Source organism: Chaetodon auriga, chromosome 13 (assembly GCF_051107435.1).
Source record: "Chaetodon auriga isolate fChaAug3 chromosome 13, fChaAug3.hap1, whole genome shotgun sequence".
Taxonomy (NCBI): Eukaryota; Metazoa; Chordata; class Actinopteri; order Chaetodontiformes; family Chaetodontidae; genus Chaetodon; species Chaetodon auriga.
The window spans coordinates 13,966,958-13,988,615 of NC_135086.1; the positions used below are offsets into that span (position 1 = coordinate 13,966,958).

Below are 21,658 nucleotides of genomic sequence, written 5' to 3' on the forward strand. Positions count from 1 at the left end.
ATATAGCCCTTTATTGTCAGCAATGCCTTCACCGTCTTCAAAGGATCCAACAGGGTCCATTTTTCAAAGAGGGAGATGGTTTTCATATGTTCACCCATGGCAGGACATCAAAATAAATAAATTAAACAATAAAAGTAGGATATTTGTATAACTGCTTTCAATAACATTCCTTAACCAAGCCTACTGTATTTACACTGTAGAGATAATGTTACTCATTAGAAGTTCAATCAAGGAAAAATGTAGCGTAGAAACTGTAAATCAGCTGTGTTTTACTCATTTGTACATCTTTTAGAAGATAAGAGCAACAGAGCAATTAAAGAACAAATACAGTATCTGAATAAAGGGATCCAAACATGGACTGTCTCTTGAATTTGAACTATGGACTGATCATAAATACTCGTCATTAATAGTGTCAGAAAAACATTACCCCTTTTATTGGGGTTGTATTTTCCTCACACTCTACAATAAAGTTAATGACAGACATTGTCTAAACCATAAAACAGTCATATATTTGGAGATGCTGGTCAGCTTCAACAAGGCTCAGTAGCATCTGGCTCATAGATCACATTCGCAATCAAGTATACTTGTCAGAGAGATCCAACTTGAACTGGAAACACAGATGTATGTCGTGTTTCCACTGTGACAGCTGAATACAGTTTAAATATAAGTCTTTTGAATAACGCTATGAGGCCATTTGGTCTGAGAAATTGGTGCTTAATCTCTAACACCATGCCAGTGTACTATACAGGATGAATAAATTGATGAAAGTTAACAATTAGAGTGTTCTGGCCCTCTTCAATATTGCAGTTTTCCTGTCTGAGGCATTATAATTTCATTTCTCAGTATAGTATTTTGTCAAATCTGATGTCTCTTACAGTTTAATAGTGTTATCTCTGCAAACTGCATGACTCTGAACACCCACAAATACAAACATATGCATATTTCTACAAGTAGGATTAAATCGCATTACTGCAAACAAAGTATCATTCAAGTGCAGGAACACTGGTTGCATTGAATTTAATGGGAACTCTGAAGCCCCGGTGCACATACACACTGCATACAAATACACACAGCAAATCTTCGCTCTGGTGCGCCCTTACTAGAAACATCCAGCTTCTGCTGCTGTTCCTCATTGACAAAAACCCATGCTGTGAAGACCTGAGATCAAAAATGACCATGAAGTTGAATCTGCACCAGACAGTCTCAATAACTAATCATTGAGCTTTACCATATTTCAGGGTATGTCAGGTCTATAGTAACCCACTGTTTGTTTAGATTTTCCACCACTTACATATTAGATTAAGCAGATTTTAAACTGTATGGCACAGTCATTATGGAGTGAGGTCTGCCCAAACAAATACAGGGGCTGGATGAGGATTTGTTCCGTCAAGTCGTTTTCTTCTTTAACCAGTAGAGGGCGCAAATTATCTTTTTTTTTCTTCTTCATTGCACGGACAGCAAAAAGTGCACAGACGTAACTTTACACATTAAGAAGAGGCAATCCTTCATATTCACAGAATTCCATGTAATCATTTGTATTCAAGAATCGCCGTAGCTACAACGTGCTGTAGTTAAAGTTTTGATGATTATCAGTCAGGGTGGACTGACGACCAGCGGTGTCCTCGTCACGTGATCCACTCAGATCCGCTCCAGTGAACGTCTGCAAAATGGAGGTGAGCTGTTCACAAATGTTGCAAATTAAATACGGTTATTTGTCAAATATAGTCGAGGTGTAAATGCGCGTTTAGACGTAACGCTGGTGACAGAATGCGTGATTTTGCCTTTTAATGTGTGGCCTTTTCTGCAGCTTTGAAGCTGAAGACTGAGCGCAGTTCGGTAGCTAACAGCGCAGCTAAGCTAATGGTCAAAATTACAACAAGCTAACGAGGTTGTGTCACCACTGGAGAGCTCCGTGCTGGGTTACTATTTCACTGAATGTCAGATGAACTGTGCTGTGTGATGCATTTAGCCCACATTACTCACCATAGCAGATAAATTAATAGAGATTTTGGTAAAAACGCATGCTGAGGCTGCGGCATTACTGCAGGAAACTAACGCTAGCTACCAGAGCTAGCAGGCTAACTCAGCCTGTCGTAACCTGTATTTTGGATTGTCGGCAACATATTAAGATATAGTGTAACATATGTAATTACGCCAATGTGTGTTTTATGGTGCACTGGTTTTGTTTGACAGCCTAATCACACACGGTAGTGTAGTTTGCTGTTAGTTTAGTCTTAGCAGGGCTAACGCTACGGCCTGGTGGACGTGGTCCACCTCAATGCCGTGTAGTTGCAGATGCTCGTGTGTAGGAGCATTCTCAGTAACGTTATGTAACCACGCTATGTGTTACTGTAACTAGTGTCCTCTAACACAACACACAGAGGCAATGATATTCATTTTCTTCCTGTGCGTTCACAGGATCGTGAAGCTAAAGAACCCGAGCAGCTGAGAAAGCTGTTTATTGGAGGTCTGAGCTTTGAAACCACGGAGGAGAGTTTACGGGCTCATTTTGAACAATGGGGAAGTCTCACGGACTGTGTGGTACGTATTTTTAATCGTAATCTGTGGTAAGATGGCCTCAGGTAATAATAAGCAACATTAACTTGTGAACTATAGGCCTGTGAAACTGCTCTCAGTACCATTGTGTATCATATTGTGATTTCCTAGGTGATGAGGGACCCCAACAGCAAGCGTTCAAGAGGGTTTGGCTTTGTAACATATTCGTCTGTACCGGAGGTCGATGAGGCTATGAAAGCAAGGCCTCATAAAGTAGATGGCCGAGTTGTTGAACCCAAGAGGGCCGTGTCAAGAGAGGTAAACAAATCCCGTACCAGAAGGCAGATTCTGCAGCCGTGTTGTTGTTTGTCGCGTGCTCACCAAGACACGCTTTTTGTTTCAGGACTCCAACAAGCCAGGCGCCCATCTGACAGTAAAGAAGATCTTTGTCGGCGGTATCAAGGAGGACACTGAGGAGTACCACATCCGGGAGTATTTTGAGAAGTACGGGAAGATCGAATGCATTGACATCATGGAGGAGCGCTCCACTGGGAAGAAGAGAGGATTCTGCTTTGTGTCCTTCGATGACCACGATACAGTAGACAAAATTGTTGGTATGTGGTTGTTTAGTCTTTAGAGCTGTTTTTTTTGTAGTTGGTAAACACCAAGCATGGAATGAGCGTTTTGGTTATTTTTCCTGTTTACCTTACAGCCCAGAAATTCCACACAATCAACTTCCACAATTGTGAGGTCAGGAAAGCTCTCTCAAAACAGGAAATGAGCGCCATATCCACTAACAGGGGTAAGCACAGTATACTTATGACCATCACTGTTTATACTGCGTGCAGCCGAGCGTCCATTAATGTTATAATCGTCTCTGAAATGACACCTTTCCTCATTTCAGGCAGGAGTGGAGGATCTGGAAACTTTATGGGGCGAGGTGGTAATTATGGAGGCGGTGGCAACTTTGGCCGAGGTGAGTAGCATTTGCATAGCAAGTGAAAATGCTTCTGGCCGTAACCACGTTAATGTGATGTTTATGTGTCAAAAGGGGTTTCCAGGTCAAAGTTTTGTATCCACATTGGAAAAAAATAGTTTTTTTTAAGTTGGTGGGTAAACACCTAAGTGGCGCACAGCCCTTGACTGGTGAAACCGGTTCCTCAGCTCGGTCTTGGCAGGGTGAAGCTCTGTCCTGTTGCCTCCAGTTCTCTGTGAGCATTTACTTTGTGTTTTAGCACCGCTAATCCTATCTTCTTTTTGATAAAGGGATTATAAAACAGGATTGATTGGGTTTGTACGTTATTCTGTTTACAAAGGCAGACTGCTCTGATTCCTGAGCTTATCATATCATTATCATGCAGCAGCCAGATAACAGATTATATCGGCTCAAGAAAGTGAGAGGGGACAGAAACGTGGTTTCTAACATTGCTGCATTGCTCAAATATGTCATGTTTGTGGAATTGACTACTTCACGTGTGCATCCCCAAGACACTGTTTACCATCCAGCCTATTAGGCAAGACTCTGGTTTTCAAATTCATTAGTTTTATTTTTTGAAATGCTGCTGCTACAGATTGTTTTTCAGATGTAAATACATTAGTGTGGATATGAGCTCATGTGTGACAAATTGGTCACAGTTTTGATGCTAATATATTTTACCCTTGTTTTTTAGGAGGCTACAGTGGAGGACGAGGTGGTTATGGTGATGACTTTGACAATGGTGAGCAGTTGTGAAATGAAACCTTTTAAGCAGTGTGAAATATGAAAATTCATTGTTTTAGGACCAGAAATCACGAGCTGCTCCCTTTGTCGTGTTATGTTTTTATTCCCTTCGCTCATGAACACAAGAACTGTGTTCCGATACTTCCTCATGTCATTGTTAGAAATTAGGTCATGTTGTAAGGTTGCTTCATTTTGTTCTATTATAGGTCCAGGGGGGAATTATGGCGGAGGACCAGGTTATGGAGGAGGCCGAGGGGGCTATGGTGGTGGTCCAGGCTATGGCAACCAGGGTGGTGGATTTGGAGGCAGCTGCGATGGAGGTTATGGAGGCAATGACGGAGGTAAAAATTGTATAGTCTCCAGAATTTTGAACACAAGTGCCAGGTGTAATCCATAGAAAACCTGCAGTACAATACATCTGAAACCAAGGCTTTCCTTAAAATTGACCGTAACATCTTCAGGATACGGAGGAGGTGGAAATTACAACGACTTTGGAAATTATGGTGGACAGCAGTCCAACTATGGGCCCATGAAGGGAAACAACTTTGGTGGCAGAAACTCAGGTGGACCCTATGGCGGTGAGTTTTACCACACTGACCCACTTCATATGCACTGACGTGACATCAGAGTTTCCCCTGAAGAGTATTTAACATGCATTGCGGCCATTAATCCATAACTGCAGGTGGTTACGGCTCTGGTGGCGGCGGCGGAGGTGGCTACGGCTCACGGCGATATTAATTATTTCATGTTTTGGTAAGTTGCATTCAGTTTCACACTACCCTCGTAGCACAGTACAGAGTGAGCCCATAAAAGTGCAGAATAACTATTTGTTCTATCCTGTATCCATTCAACAGGCTTCAGTTCTTAGCAGGAGAGGCGAGGAGGTGAGCAAAGGAATTGTCAGGAAAGCTGCAGGTTACTTTGAGGCAGTCATCTGAGAGCATTAGAGGAACACACAAGTCAGACTTTACTGCAGCTAATGGGAGAAGTTTATGGAAGAAGGACTGTAAACACAAGACATGAGTGCAGATAATACCCTTCCCTAATTGTGATAGATGTTTCCCTACCAAGACTTTTTTTCCTTTTGTGCGTCTGAAGTGTGTGTGTGTATTGTGCCGATGGTATCAGGGGTAAAAAAGAGTAAATTGTTTATTTCTAATCTGAAGTCCGTTCTTAATATCTTTATTTTCCCTTTTTTATATGGGTTAGATTTATGCTGGTCAATTAATTTTTTTTGTGTTTTAACTTGGTTTTTGTCAAATGGCATAGTAACATCAGGCCCTCAGATTAGCTAGAATTGCTGCATTTTTTCCTTTCTGAAGTTATTATGATTGCTCAAGTGTCAAGTGTATTTTTGATTTTGTATGTGAAGCACAGTCTGTAAATCCTTCTTAGTACCAGTGTCAACAAATATAAGCAGTCTGGAATAGAATTAAGGGAATCCCTCACTCTTCTTGTTACCAGAAAACCGGATTCTAGATTGTTTTAATATTTTGATTAGCAGAAAAAGACCGAATAAAATTGTGTAGTAAAGTAACATGAAGTTCAGTGCGTCATTGGTTCAGAAAAAGATCAAATGAGTTATCATCTGTTGCCTGCTCATTGTCACTGTGAAGTTTAGCAAATCAGCCTGTCCAGAACTTTCCCCTCCTTTTGGAGTATTATTGAAGATTTCTGTGGGTGAAATTAGTGTATGTATTGTGTATTTACTTGTACCAGTGTGAATGACAAGGGAGTTTTGGGTAGTCCTAGGGCAAGGGCCCGTACACCACCTATGCCAGTGTTGAGCGAGTAGGATTATAACAGCCACAAGCTCCTGCAGTTGGGCCCTCAGCATCGCTAGTGTGGAGGATTGCAGATGACTGTCAGACAGGACGTCGTCAGCCCCAGCACAGTGGACCAGTCAGCATTTTGAGAGAGAAGGGAGAAGGCAGCATCGAGCACAACGCCCATGGAGGAAGCTTGCAGTGTCGTTCCTGGTAGTGAGCATCTATCTCTCTTTCAAGGCTAGCTAAACCCTCCAGCAGCTGGTGCTAGCGAAGAAAGACTAGTTCCTGGACACATTGGAGATCCTGTTGAGTCAGAGATACTGCAGTTTTACCCACAAATTCTAGATGTCAGACATTAACAAGAAAAGGGAGTGAGTATTTCACAAAAGCTGACTTAAGAAGATGGAGCAGGTAAGAGTAACCACTTTGCTTGATTTGCAGATGTGGAAAGAGGAATTCTCTTCTTGCTGAAAATCTGTAAAGACCTGATAACATGGAAGGTTCTGGATGGGTAAGACTTTTTCAAAATATTATCCAAGGCTGCTCATATTGTAATCTAACAGTGCACATGGTGATTACACAAGGTGCAAGGGTTCTTTTAAGGTGAACTGGGCAGGATGGCGCCGAGTGTGGCTCGCCTTTGACCAGAGTGAGCCTGTGCCCTTCGTCACACTACTTCAACAGTTAAATGTTTTATGTTTCATTACCTTTACTATCAGTCAGATAAAGTTGATAGTGTTGAAAGACTCTTGGGGAAACAATAAAATGTCCCGCTACCAACAGGGTTTGGACAAAGTCTTGAAAGTATGGAAAAGCCTCAGCTTTAATTACATTTTCATATGCCTGAATTTGAATATACTCTGAAAAATGCTTGAATTTTCAACACAATCACACATGTAAACCAAAATATTTGAATATTTTTGAAATTATTCTTTCCTCGTGTTTGTCTCCTTACGTTGAAATTAGCAAAATCATGATCAAAACCTACAATGAAAGGTGATTTGAACACAGAGACAACATACACAAATGTGAGCATAAAGGAATTACTAAGCTTTTAGGGATCTTGAAAGTGCTTGAATTTTCCTTTAAATGACCTACATGAACCCTGTCACTAGCAATGAAGCATTACTTCTACGCAGTGGCCACTTTATTAGGCACACGTATACAGTCTTACAATTCAATACAACTGCTCTTCCATTAAATCTATGAAGTTTATAATGTTCGGTTTTTGGTGTAAATTCAGCGTGTTTAGTACTGATGTGGTGATATGCTGGACTAAATTCCATTGAGAGGTGTTTCTGATTTTTTTTTTTTTTTTTTTTTTCCTTTCTTGTCCTCCCTTTGTACACACATGAGGGGGTGAAGACTATTAAAAACAGTCCGGTCCAACCTCACCTCATTACTAAAACACATAATACACACCTCTATGACGGTGTCCAGAAAAATGAAATTTATAGCACCATGAAAGTAAATGTCATGGCAGAGCAGTTGTACTGGGTTGCACTGGACTCTACAGGTGTGTCTCACAAAGTGACTGCACTAAGTGAGCGTATGACTGCCGAGCTATGACTTGTGTCATGCAGTGTTAAAATGTATGGAAATCAGAGGGTCCTTGTCAGTCCGCCTCATCAGCCTGTGTAAACGAGCAGAGCAAAGTCAACATGGCAGAAAACAACTTTTAACTGTAGAAAACGACTTTTAACTGTAAGTTGATCACCGCTGAGGTAGGTCATAGCACTGTAATGCAAAATAGCATTTAATCTATTAAAGGGGATACTGTTCAACACTTTGATAGGCCAGATTTAACTCAGGAGGTCAGATCCTCAGCATGATTCACAGGGGGCACCCGCCAAAAAAGACGTTATTATAGCCTTATTGTACATGACAGGCAGTCACATGAATGTATGTAAAACACGGGTGAGCTGCGTCAACAGAGAGGAAACGTGGTCACGAGACAAAACTAACTCCCTGGGGTTTGACAGACACAATGCAGAGTATTCACAAATACCAATACGTGGTGTGCTCTCCAGGGCGTGTAAACGTAGATGTTTTTTGCTTCAAAGGCCGTAAACTTTTTTTTAATAAAGTGATTATGTTTTGTCCACCTTGTGAGTTCAAAAAAAAAAAAAGTTGAAATGTCTGGGGGACAGTTTTTAAGGTTTCCCTAAAAAAAAAAGAAAAAAAAAAAGGGAACTTTCTGCTACTGCATCTGTAGCTTCTCATTACTGCACTTGAGGATGTGGAAGTTTTATAATAAGCGCTTTAACATGGTAAAGTTCAAACATGCATTTCCACTACAGATCTTAACAAAAAATACATTAACGATGATTTAAGTTTTACAGATTTCTACACATCAAACCTAATTTTTAAGCTGAACAAAGTGATTTATGTCCCTGCTGAACGTGGCGGACATGTGACCCACATGATTACCCGCAACAGATTTCAGTTTTATGCATTTTAGCTGAGTTTGAAAGCATCACACATGCATTTTTAGGATTCCACGCAGGTCGGGTCTCCTCAGTGCTGATTTGTTTCTCAGTCAGTTGAAGGATAGTGTTTCTGCAGAGGAATGCGAGTGACCAACTCCATGACACAGAGCTGTGCTTGGCAGAAAGCACACCGGTGTCCGTGAACTATGCTGTCTTAACATTACGATGTGTAAGTGTAAATGTGTGACTTGTGCGCTTGAATAAAAATGTTTTTTCACGACTCGGGTGTTTTATTACGGAAAAGCTCTTCAAAGCAAAAATGTCGTAAATGCCTTCGCTGCTGCACAACTCGACGCCAAACGGTCACATTGTTTGATTTACTGGGTTCACAGACGTCCTTGAGTCTGCTACCTTGCTCACCAGTTTAGTTTGGCCACACACCCATGAGAGCAGAAAATGGGCATGGTGATCAAAGGTAGTGTTTGTGTGTGAAAGTGCATGTAGGGCACATACTGATTGCGTAGGGCTTTACCTTTGAATATGCTTGCCTGGTGGACCATTGTGAAGTTGTCAAGCATGGTTCACACTGAGCATACTGTACCGTAGCTCAACAATTGATTTCTTTGTTGTGTAACATAATGAATGCAGTGGGCGTGATGTCTTTTGCGACAGGAGTTTCACAGTATTAAGAGATTTAGGTTGCTGTACAAACAAGCTTGCTCTAATAAAAAGGCAAGCAGATTGTCAAAGTGGTTTAAGCCAATAGCGCTTTTGTCTCAGTACAATATTCCTGTTTATTTGCTGCTTTGTAAGAGCCTTCAAGTCTAGAACTGAATTGAACATGTGGTAGTTGCGTAATCATTCCTTAGACTATATATCCATCTGGCATCAATCTGTTGCAGGCTGTGGCCATAGTACACCACACAATGTTCTGTCTTCAGAGAACAGGAGGCTGTGTAGCTATATGAATAGTTTATTGAAAAGCACAGAAGTCAAGATTTTATAAAAGAACCTGGGCAGCAAATCATAAAGGGACAGTTATAAAATATGAGTAACAATGATTGAAACAACCATTAGCATACAGAAATACGATATTTACAATATATATATATATATATATATATGTACACATACAGTAACAGTTTTATCAATCTCAAAAGCAAATAATGCTTGTATGTACAATGTTGGTTAAAGAATCTGAAGGCTCTCAGTACAAAAGAAGTAAAATATCAAAAATATTACAACATTCAAGAGAAGTGAGCAAAAACTATACAATAGTTCTGCTGAGCTACTAATGCTTTAAAGCTGAGTGACTACAAAGTTATTGCATAGTATTACTATGTTTATGCAGTACCATATTACACAGGAGACATGCGGCTGTCTTCGCTCTTGAAAGTCTTTTTGATGCGTGGAACGAGGAAGATGCTGCCGTTGGTCGACTGCTGGAGGGAGTAGTCGGACGGGGAGTACGAATTCCCCTTCTCGTCTCTAAGCAAGCTGAAGACCTCCAGGTACAAGCTGTTGAGTTGCTGCTTCATTTCCTTCAGGTTTGCAGTGTTTTGGCTCTTCTCGCTCAGCAGGCGTTCCTTTTCGTCCTTCAGTGAGTCCAGCTCGCCCTCCAGACCCACGATGTTCTCCATCTTGCGTTTGCGGCAGTTCTGGGCGGCGACCTTGTTCTTGCCGCGGCGCCGTATGTCCCGGACCAGGGCCAGCTGGGCCTCGTTCAGATGGTGCTTTGACATCAGCTCGTTGAAGTCGTCGACAGGCAGATTGATAATCATGTCTACAGTGAAAGGGATTTTGAGAGCCTTGGCCCTCTGCTCGTCTCTGGAGAGACGCACGTCGGAGCGTTTCTTCTTGTCTTTGGTGAAGGGGGCGTTGCTGTGGCCGCTCTCCTCTGCTGGGTCAATCTTGTGCTGTTTGGGTCTCTTTCCCTGCAGCTGCTGGGGCTGCCCTGATAGGACAGATACAGAAACTGCTGGCTGAAGATCATCAGGTTGGAAATTTATTGAGAACATCTCAGAGTAGTCAGATTCTGCGCTTCCAGGGTTTTGGTCCATCTCCTCTATTTCTGAATCACTGTAAAGAAAAGACCCATCTCCATATACAGACTTCCCAGGTGAACTGGAGTTTGGACTTGTGTTTGAAGAGATTCCTGAATCTGAGTCCGGCAGTTCTGCCGTCACGCTTTGTTTGCCTCTGTCAAACGCATCTCCTGGTGAGAGGCTGTAAAGGTCCACTGGTGTAAAGGGGGGCTTGTTTGGAATATCAGACATGGTGTCACTTTCATTTCCTTCAAGGCCGTGTTGACCACTGCTCTCTTCCAGAACAGTGTTGGGGTAAAATATGTCACAGAAACTGTCTGCAGTGAAGTCAGTATTTGACTGAGGGGCTTTCGCCTTCATCTGAGTGAGATTGTCTGGCGGGGCCACGCTGGGAACAGAGCCATCAAATGTATTTATAAACTCTGCAGGACAAACATTTACGCTGTTTGTTTCACCTTCTGTGATATTGGTCATGGGGTAAAAAGTGTAATTTGGATTCTGCACTTCTGCGCTGTTTGGAAGAGGATAAGTCGTGCTCTCCAGCGTGTCCTCCATTTGCATGTTCAGGCATTGCTAAAAGAAAAAGAGAAAGAACAATTAAAACCAACATATTGAAAGTTCCACAATCTGCTTTCTTTTTGGGTTTTACAACTTTAAATCCAAGATGAGAGTCAATGTAAGTGTTACATTTTTGGATGTGTTGTGGAAATATGTACAGTATGTGCTCAACCAATGGTGGTTTTCAAAACATGATCTTTGGCACATTGTGGGGAAGAAAAGCTTTCCAACAATCTAAAATGGAATCCACTTGGCACACTTACAAAAGGAAATTATCCTCATATAAAACTTAACCACAGAAATCTGGGATAAATATGATGAAATGACTTTTTCTTATTTCCAAAAAGTTTGGATGCTGTGTTAAACATAAAACAGAATGTGCTAACTTGCTAAATCCTTTTTAACATGTACTCAATTGAACACAGTAAAAAGGCAACATATTTAATGTTTTACCGCATAAATTTCAATGATTTTTGTAAATAGATGCTTATTCTTTGATTGGATGATTCAGGGTTGTAATAAAATATCTTCCCTCAAAAATAAGGTTTCGGTTGGCGACACCGGAAACATTTAGCCATGCAGCTGTTCCAGCTCACTGGAGTGTCAGTGCTGGTAGAGCTGGGTGAAGCACAGGCTAGCCTTCTGCAACTTCCAAGAATAACAAGATATCCAGTCGTAGCTCAGAAATCTCTAATACCAATCTCCCAGTTTGCTGTTGCTGAGCAGTTTACCGATAACGTTATCTTTGAAAAGCAGCTTACAACAAGTGAAACAAAATTCTTTAGTCTTATCAGAAGCTTGCCGGAGCAACTACTACAACGCTGCCTGATGCTAAACTGTATGGTTAGGATTGTAGTCCTGTCCACTCTGACACATAGTGATAGGTCAAGGCAACAAATGGCATACTGCTCCACCCATCAGCTAATGCAAATATGAGCTGCCTTGAAACAAAACTGATAAGGCAGCTACTGAAAAACCTACAGTGCACATATCGTCACGTTGCTGCAATGTTTTTAAGACCACACCTACACCCTCTCTGAACGAGATGTCTTCTCGCTCTGTGAACGGCATACAATCTTGAACATGCACCGAACATGCAGCCTAATCACTGCGGAATGAGCCAGGTGCACCTGTCTCACATCAATGAGACCCCATTCTCATAGAGCAAACAAAAAAGTATTTGTCCTCTAACACTGGGCTCCTGTCGTCAATGCATTCTTCCAACAAATACCAATGAAAACCACCATGCCACTGAGGCGGCAGGATCCATGTATTATACCTGCAGCTCAGGGAGGGACAAAAGCTCCATCCAGGCCTGCTCCAAATCTGGGGACATCCTCTGTGGTGGCGGCGGTGACAGTCGACCTGGGGAGAGGGCGGCCGGCAGCAGCGCTGGCTGCTCCGGAGACATCATGGGAGCTGAAGCAGCAGGTGTGTCCAGGCAGACGGAGGTGTTCTATTAGACAAACACAAGAAAATTAGCATTTTATACAACAAAAGCTATGCTAAGCTACGATGTCACGTGTGGTAAGAATTTAACATTCTTACCTCAGTTTCCTCTACAGGAAATGTCTCCGCCAGCAGCTGCAAACATTCATCAAATGACATGGCATCGCTGTTCTCCTCTGTGAAGCTGACATTCTGCAACAAAGGTGAGAACACATACTTTCAAACTGACCGCTTAGCACGCTTTGTGGCACTCACCATCTTTTAAAATTGGCTCGTGATTTTGTATTTATAGAGCGTAGGTCTCTGCAGAGTAGTCTCTGGAGTAGAAGACAGCGATGCAAAGCTGCAGACCCACCTGTGTTTTTGTAATTACACAGAATGAGGTGGTAACCTAGCTACGACACAGCCGCAGCCTATCAAATGAGGTGGGAGTGGTCCACCTCTGACATGATTAATGATGGCCATGTGCATGTACCTGTGTAACCTCAAGAGGTGTGACGGCCGACTGCAGTGGGGCACTGGCCGGCGGGCGGGGTATGTACTCTCCCGTCTCCTCGTCGAGCTGTAGCTGTGCCAGCAGGGCCTTCTCCTGCTCCTGGAGCAGATGCAGCTTCTTCTCTTCTTGGAGCTCCAGCTGCCTCTGCAGCTCATGTTCTTTCTGGCGGTGGTTGTAGTCAAACACCTCACGCCTGGCTCCCAGATCAATGTCCTGCTTCCACAGTATGTCGATCAGGTTCATGTCCTGGAAAAGAGGAGCGGCAGATCAGTTTAGGGAGTTGGGAGCCGTCGCCGTGCTGCCTATGCAGTGAGACTGCGAGCAGCATTGAGTGTCCCTGCTGTGAAGCGTGGCTGCTGCACCCGCCACACCCTGTCCCTCAGTATCTGCTCACCAACAACAACACTGGCGCTAATGTCAAGGGGGAGAAGCCACATGAATAATAAATGCGCCCCTCTCTTTCCCCTGTTGCCGCCACACACCAGCCGAAGACGCGTATCCTCACTTGATACTCTGTCCAAGCGGAGTGATCATTACCCATCCAATTACACTGAGGTGTCACTTCATGTGTCACACTCCAACTCAACAAACAGGGCACGCTCTGACTTCACTTTTTCCATACGTGACTTCAAGTTAACAGTTTAGTTCTCTAAATGAAGTAAAGCTGAATCCCAAACATTCACGTTTTACAGCATTTCTGAAATCAGGAAGTTGAAGGTTTGCTGTAGTCGGCTTACAGACATTATCACTTCTCTTTCAAATGCTACAACAGTTATATTCCTGAAACAGTAGTATAATGTAACCAAATTAGGAAATAATAAATATAAAGAATTACAGTTTCTTTGTTTTCTTTCTTGCCATCTGTTAAAGTAAAAAAAATTAAAATTACTGATTAACTGACCTCAGTATTCGGTCACAAAGCTGCACAACTCATATTGTCCTACATCTAGTATTTACACATTAAGCTGAGTGCTGCTGGCCATACAGAGCGTCAGACCCAGCGTACTAACAACGGTGGGATTAATTCAGTATGGTTTCCTGTCGATTTCCCCTCACAGGCTCAATGCTATTTGCCTTTTTAAACAAGAACGTCTAAAGATAAACTGTGCTGCTCTCTTCCTCGGGCCTTTTACCAGAACTTATTTACAGAAGGAAACAATTTCACAAGGTTCAGGGATGTTGCATAAGCCAAAGATACTGCCTGAGCATGTGACTTGTTTGTTCCTCAGATTTGGGTATAAACACAACTTATGGGCTTGGCTTGGTAATTCTTGCAATCGGTCATATGGCCAGGACAGACATAGACAGGAGGGAGCCAAGAGGGAACTGAAAGGAAAGAAAGCACAGAGCAGAACAATACACAATAAAGAGGATGTGAAACTGAGGAGGAAACACTGTATCATGTTTTCTCCTTTGACTTGAAAACGTTGTGTGTGGTAAACCTTCAAAAACTAATAAGCACAATAACAAGTGCAAACAAGCACTTGTACATATTTTAAGATACTGTTGACACAGTTTTTCTGACTACAGCTGTGGCACTGCAAAATAAGAACCCACTAACCCTCTTTGCCTCAGTGTTGCATCAGAGGCATGACCACTGGGGGATTACACATTGCTCAGGCTGCCTACTATAAGTCACACTCACCGACTGAGAGGTGAGCGCACAACTACGCATTATGGCCTCTGTAGGAACGAGGAAGTGCCCTAAAATACGTCTGAACGCACATCTTGAGGTCATCCATGTTTTCCAAACTAAAAAACCACACTCCCGTCCGTTGGTCACACCTTATAAGCCCATCAGGCAAGTCATACTGGTCCTTTAAAAAAACAATCCCACATCTATAAAAGGCCTGCCACCATGCAGAGGAGGTTCCATCAGCCCTTTCACTGACTGATTAAGCTGTGCTGTTATATAATGTCACAGAACCAAAGTACCTTCACAAACCATAGCGCATATTCTGAATTAATGCCAGCTGGATTGTGTAAATGTGGGCGTGTGGTAGATCAGGTTATCAGTGTGGTATCACTAACTCGGCTGTCACAAGGCCCAGACTGGCACCAGAACAAGGAAGCTAGTTCATAAAATTATTTGGCCTTCCCAGGCCTCTCTGCCACACAATACCCAGCCAGACAACATACCTTTAGCTTAAAATAGAGACAGAATATGACAAAGAGGCACAGGACTCACAATGACCAGAAAACTCATGTTAGAAACATGTAGAGATGTTCTGAAAACAGGCCAGCAGCTTAATGGCTCCTCTGACTATCAAACTGGGTAACAGAGGAGTGATACAGATTGTGTGTGTGTGTGTGTGTGTGTGTGTGTGTGTGTGTGTGTGTGTGTGTGTGTGTGTGCGCGCTCTCACTGTGGGTTGTTCATTTACCTCTCCTCAGCTAAACTCAAGGGGCAGTGCTTTATTATGGCCTCTTTCATCACATCTCAGTGGACACCCAGCCTTGACCAAGGATGATGAAACACAGCCACACATGTTCCAAAACAGCCTTTAGGAGCTCATCAGTCAACGGTGCACTTCCACTGACCCTGACTTATGGCAGCTTTAACCAAACACCAAAGATGAGAGGCCATATCACGCGAGAGACAGCCCAAGTGAAACATCTCATCCGATGTGCACGAGCAAGTCTAGACCGAGACTCTTTAACGTGAAACATACAGCAGACACAGTGTAGCTTCAATGGTTACACGCTCGTCTGTGTCAGATATGGGATCACATGCTTGGAGGAAGCGGGGGAGGAGGAGGGAGACAGTTACGAGAAAACACTTTTCTTTCTTTTTTCTGAGTCCGCTTAAGCACATATCTCAGGGTGACATTATTAATGTGATTAATAATTCAGAGTAACGGCACAAACGTCAAGATTTGAGCCCAGTTTTTAATTAGACTTTTAAGGTTTTGTTTCCCGTCGAGGAAAAACGTCACAAGTGAATGACTTGCAGAACTGAAAGCGGTTCAGAGGTCAGCCTTAATATCTCTAAAAAAGAAAAAAAAAAAAGAAAAAAAAAAAGAGACAGGTTGTGTTTCTGCTGTGCTCTTACCCACGTTAGGGCTGTTATTTCTACATTATGAGCTCTTAACTGCGCCATAGCTGGACTGTTACTGCGTATGTTGTATTGAATTTACTGTGGCAAACATTAAAAAGTTTACCTGGACTGTAAGCGCGTCTCTGTCTGTCTATCAGCTCCGATAAAAAGAAGTTAACAGTCAATGTCAGCCGGTTTATTTCGTCCGGCGATCACTTTTGACGAATCTGCTTATTTACCTGTTGACTGGAATGCATCACCTCCATTTCCATCGTCACGGAGCTCGGTCCGGCCGTGGAGAAACGCCTTATAGCGGATTAATGTGTGTGTTAGTCCTCAAATGGCAGATGAAAATGGCGAGCGGTCCGGTGTCGGTAGAGTCCGTCGCAGTGGCTGAGCTGTGGGAAACACTGCTTCCTTTTAATCTAATCAACATTACGGAAATGATGGCCCTGCCTCCAGAGCGGCGGCGCCGGTCGGGATCGTCCCCCTCGCGCCGGCCTATGAGGCGTTCAGGGCTATGTGAGCATGCGGGAGGAGCCCGCGAGGAAATACACTACTTGTCAAATGGAAACGTTACACAACCCATTTATGTGTGTTAGATAGTTGTAATAAACCTTGATGACGACTGATAAGAAAGAAATTTATAAACTGGCACCATTTAAAATAAACAAATGAATGAAGCAACAGAAAGATTAGGGAAACATCAAATACGAGCATTATTTTAAAATATCTTGCTGCTTATAAACCAGCTGATGTGTAATTATAAAACTAAAAAAACGTGTTGCCATTTCTATTTAAACTCCGTCATCAGGAGACTTTTGATTGGTGCATAGCGCCCCCTGCTGGTTATCGTGCCCGGCGTGGAGCTGGAGGCCCTGGGGCCCTAATGTCCCGTGGAAACACGGAAGGCATCCACAGACAGCTGGAGCATCGTCATGTGGGCTTTGGTCAGTGAGGGGGGGAAGCATTTAGGTTATTTATTTAATAGCAATACTCAGTCCTGCATTCAAAATGTGACCTCAGTAAAAGGAGCCTGCAGAATGTTTTTAAGTGTCTGTGGTAAAGGAATCATTACACAGAATAGTCATTGTCAGTGTGCATTATATTTTTGGATCATTATCATTGATGCATTGACATGTTAGCAGTACTTTAATGCTGCAGTTGGCTGAGTTGGAGTTCATTTTAACTGTATCTTAACGCTTCTTGGATAGTTCAGTCTATAACAATCCATTATGTTGACCATATGTTCTAGATGCAAACTCTTAATCTGAAAAGTAACTAATAACTATGTCTGTTGAATACATGCAGAGGAGTAAAAAGAACAATTTTCTCTTCTAAAACGTATCTGAGTACATAAAGCAGCATAAAATGGAATTATGTGTGAAGTACCTCACAACTGCACTGAAGTACAATAAGTGTGTAAATGTGATTACTTTCCACCAGTGGCTTTGTACATGTTTATTTTAATTGGTTTATACTGATATAACATACTGATGGAATTGCAATAAAGCTTTTCATTTACATTTTGTTACTGCACTTAAGTACAATTCAGAGGTACTTGTACTTTACTTGAGTATTTCCATTTGATGCCACTTCATACTTGTACTCCATTCAGATAGAAATATTCGCTGTTTTTCTCCACTAGCCTACATTTATGTGACACTTGGCATATAGTTGCTAGTTAGTTACTTCGCACAGTGACTTTTTTTTTTTTTTTTACAGGCAAAACATATAATCATTGTGTAAAATATGAGGCAGTGCCACACAGTAGTGGAATATAACTGAGAACATTGCTTCAAGTACTGTAATTAAGCACAATTTTGAGGTCCTTGTCCTTTATTTAAGTATTTCCATTTTATACTACTTTATACTTCTAGTTTACTATATTTCAGAGAACAATGTTGTATTCTTTACTCAAATAAAAATATTTAACAATTAAAGTTACATATTAAGACAAATCATGCGATGCATTTATAGAATGAAGGTTTGTAAAGTGATTAAAATGAACTCTGTCTACAGCATTAAAAAGCTGTGTGTACATGAATGCATCAGTAATAATATTATTCTAACATTATCAATAATACCTCTTTAGAATAACCTATTCTGGTGCATAATAATCACTTCTACAAGCTGCTGTCACGACTTTTGTATAATTTTACTTAATAGTGTACAATTAAACTGTGGTATTATTACTTTTAAAAAGTATAGTGTCTGAATACTTCTTCCTCCACTGGTGCTGTGGATTAAACAACCAAAGTGCTGCTAAAATTAATGAATCAGTGATGATAATCAAACAGTTTACTATAATAATAAAGATGGAAAGAAGGCATTTTCATTACTACTAAGTGAAACTGAATGCAGAACTTTTACTTTTAAAAGAGTATTTTACATTGTTGTATTGCTACTTTTACTGAAGTTAAAGATCTGAATACTTCTCTCATCACTGGTGAACGTACATGCGGGTACTTCATCTTGATGAGCCTTTATCCGCTAATTTACTATTTCAAATGACCTTTTATCAGTTAATCCGACATTTGTGCTATTTAAGAAAGTTAAGTGTTGTAAAATCCTCCAAGTTAATTACATTTGAACCTTTCTGACACCTCAGCGTAAGGAAGAGGTCCGATCGAGATGTAATTAAGTGGCTTTTGAAATATGTCAAGGTAATAAGACAGACTCAGTCCTGCATCTGGCACCTATCTGTGAAGAACCTCACACTAAAGTGCAGCTCACTGTGCCACTGCGTGAAATTACACTAAAAAAGCCTCTCTTTTTTTTCTTTTTTTTTTCACCCCCTCATGCGCGCTCACGAGCACGCGTTCACGTTTGGCAGCTCCACGTCGACATTCTTCCAGCTGCATATAGTGAACTGCACAGGACTGGGGGAAGAAAAGGTAAAAGCGGCGGTAGCCACCTTACGATCAGAGCGCTGCAAGTCCGCAGACGGACATCAACCGCAGTGAAAACAGGCGTTTGCGCTGAGAGTCCAGCCATGGCCTGCAATGATCGCTTTCTGCTTTTGCATTTTATGATCAAAACTACTCGCCCCTCGTGTTGGATTGCAGCTGGTCCCTTGCGTCTACCTATATCAGGTACAGTATGACTTGCAGAACTTAACTTTGCCTTTATCATATCACCTCTTGTGTAAAGAATTGTCCGTATTAAGGTTGATGCGTGGCACTGTTTGTTTTGTTGCATTATTTTGCACTTCTAAAGTTGCTGTCACTTGATGTGGCAAGTGCCCTAACTACCCTCCAACTGACAGAGCTTAACCCTGCTGCAGCTTTCTGCTCTTTCCTCATTGCTATCATATCTGTCGACATTGCTTAGTGAATAGCTCATTCTCCGGGGCCTGTTCAATTCAGAAAGTTGCCCGAGCTCAACAGGTAGACTCAGTTACACATTGACTCAGGAGTGAAATAATCCCAGTGAAGTTAAAAGACTGAAAACTTCAAACATGTCAGCTCATGCAGAGACTGGTTCATATGTTAACTTTGCAACCAGATGGTCAAGCTTAAAGAGGTAAGTACATGTATTTTAGGATACATTTTTGGTGATGTACATACAGGGTTAACTCTTGTACATGCCCAAATGATATTTAGCCATTTAATGATTTCTGTAGAGAGCTGACAATGTGTAAAAAGACTCCATCTGGCCTGCTTTACCTGGGTGACTCTAGGGAGGACCCACCACACAGCAAGCCTTTCTGTAGGCCCAGTCCTTAAAGCAATCAAGTTTATACAAATGACACCAGCCATTTTATCTCTTGCAGTTAGATGTTCTGCACTAAGGTCAATGCAGTAAAAAAAAAAAAAAAAGACATAATCAAAGTGGATGTTGTTTTTTCTTTGTGTTGTGTGCCTTGCTACAGGTTAAAGGAGCACCCAGTCATGAGGAGGATAAGGTCCTGCACAAGGACAAACCTATGAGGTGGCATTGTGGCTTTCCAAATAAAGTTCTGTGATACACTCAGACTCTAATTGCTCGCAGTCAGTGCATTACAGAACTTTGTTTTGGGAGTTAATACTTTAACCTGTGGGAAACAAATCCTCAAACATCTGGACATTTAAGTTTACAGCATGGTGCAGTATTCCTGTTGACAAATGAACTGTTTTCTCGAATAAAGTTTCGCTCTGTTTTAAGCATTTTTCACGGCCTCTGTCTTTCTTGGAGTATTTAATGTAGGTTAGCGTGTATTCTTAAGTTGCAGTACGCTGCTTGTCATCTATGTGCTGTAACTTTGTGTTCACTCATTACTTAAAGAGCTCTGCTGTGTGCCATATGGAAACAGTAGTCACGCTGGTCACACGGCTGAGTGGAGGCGTAAACAAGTCACATTGTTTCGGGATACTCTCAGTTTTTAAAACCACGCCACAAATCTAACATATGAGGAATATTGACACTGTGATTATGTAGCTTGAATAAGTGCAAACATTAATAAATGTCTTTTTTTTTATAAATGAGAGAGATAATCCACTTAATAATGATTAGCCTCAAAGTATACATTTGTTATCTTGGGTTTAAATTGCCAGTTTTGGTGGAATAAACAATATACAATGTATATAAGGGTAGAAAATTAGTAAAAAATAACAATCTGATATTTAGCTGACAGGATTGATTAACTGCATTATTCCACTTTTGGTCCAGTCTTTCTCTTTCTTGTATTATTCTGAGCCAAGTCAAGCGGCTGTTAATTTTGCCCATGCATTATTTTTGACTTTAGAAACTGCTGATCAATGCATCATTTGTAACCTTCATTTCCCTTGAACATACAGAGGATTTTGTAATGATCTTTTTTTTTTTTTTTCTTTTGAAGGACTTTCTGTCCTTTTCAATATTTCAAGCAGCAGTTTTAGAAAGGCTCATTTCGTTGTGTTATCTCGTAACAGCTACGCACGCTGACTGTAAATTCCAGTCTCAACAATCAATGGAGCATATGCAACCAGTCGTATACTGCAAGGCATGCTGGGAAATACGTAAAACGGTGCATTCAAGTGCTCCTCTTTAACTCCTATTTTAGAATGTAGAGAACATGGCAGATGTAGAACTGTGTTCTCCGGTTAAGAAGTTTTAAAGAGAGACAATAAAAACACACAATACACTTACACTGTGAACCCTGCTATAATCACAGGCAGGAATGCAATTCCTTATATTTGCCCTTACCAAAACCATGCACATGAAATTTTTAGCATAATATATTTTAGCTAGGTCTGCATCTGGGGACTATTTATGTTATCACGGTTTATCTAACGACGGTTCTTTTAAATCCTAAAGAGCCATATTCCCATCACTTGTTTTGCCCGTCCTACAATCCAAAAGCCAGCTGTTTACTATCATATATCTCACATTTAAGAAGCCAGCACCAGCAAATGTTTAAAATTGATAGATTAATTTTCTGTTAATACCCTTATCGTTTCACCCGGAATAATGTCCAATAACCAATTAACATTCCACAAAGTAACCATTTTGAGATGTATCCTTTGGTAGTGTCTTACAATTGTGTTTTAGCGTCTCCATCTCCGCCTCCCAACCGTGGCAAGAGAAAATTCCAATTTTCTGAGTTGCCAGGCATTTACCTCAATTCGGGCCACTCAGATCAACGGTGATAATTCCGACGGGCTGTGAACGCAGCGCACTTTCCCTGCGCTGACCTCTG

General features: G+C 41.6%; 2 protein-coding genes across 3 annotated transcripts; one reads left to right on the forward strand and one right to left on the reverse strand.

Annotated features, from left to right (window-relative positions):
* The first annotated feature begins 1,452 nt into the window (after positions 1 to 1,452).
* On the forward strand, positions 1,453 to 8,694 carry hnrnpa3 (heterogeneous nuclear ribonucleoprotein A3). 2 transcript variants are annotated; one of them, XM_076746250.1, is made up of 11 exons: positions 1,453 to 1,673; positions 2,419 to 2,541; positions 2,668 to 2,814; positions 2,900 to 3,110; positions 3,209 to 3,298; positions 3,401 to 3,472; positions 4,167 to 4,214; positions 4,423 to 4,557; positions 4,678 to 4,794; positions 4,899 to 4,969; positions 5,071 to 5,753. In XM_076746250.1, the coding sequence occupies exons 1-10, from the start codon at positions 1,668 to 1,670 to the stop codon at positions 4,952 to 4,954; spliced, it is 1,005 nt and encodes a 334-aa protein (XP_076602365.1). In that variant the 5' UTR covers positions 1,453 to 1,667; the 3' UTR covers positions 4,955 to 4,969; positions 5,071 to 5,753. The 2 variants fall into 2 exon arrangements, with proteins under 2 accessions (XP_076602365.1, XP_076602366.1); XM_076746251.1 differs by lacking the exon at positions 5,071 to 5,753 and adding an exon at positions 6,427 to 8,694 and having other exon boundaries at positions 1,533 to 1,673.
* A 677-nt stretch (positions 8,695 to 9,371) lies between these two features.
* Positions 9,372 to 16,413, reverse strand: nfe2l2a (nfe2 like bZIP transcription factor 2a). Its single transcript, XM_076746249.1, has 5 exons — positions 16,239 to 16,413; positions 12,942 to 13,208; positions 12,566 to 12,658; positions 12,297 to 12,473; positions 9,372 to 11,032 (listed from the first exon to the last, which is right to left on the reverse strand). Exons 1-5 carry the CDS (start codon positions 16,269 to 16,271, stop codon positions 9,773 to 9,775), a joined length of 1,830 nt encoding a protein of 609 aa, XP_076602364.1. The 5' UTR covers positions 16,272 to 16,413; the 3' UTR covers positions 9,372 to 9,772.
* Between the last annotated feature and the right edge of the window lie 5,245 nt (positions 16,414 to 21,658).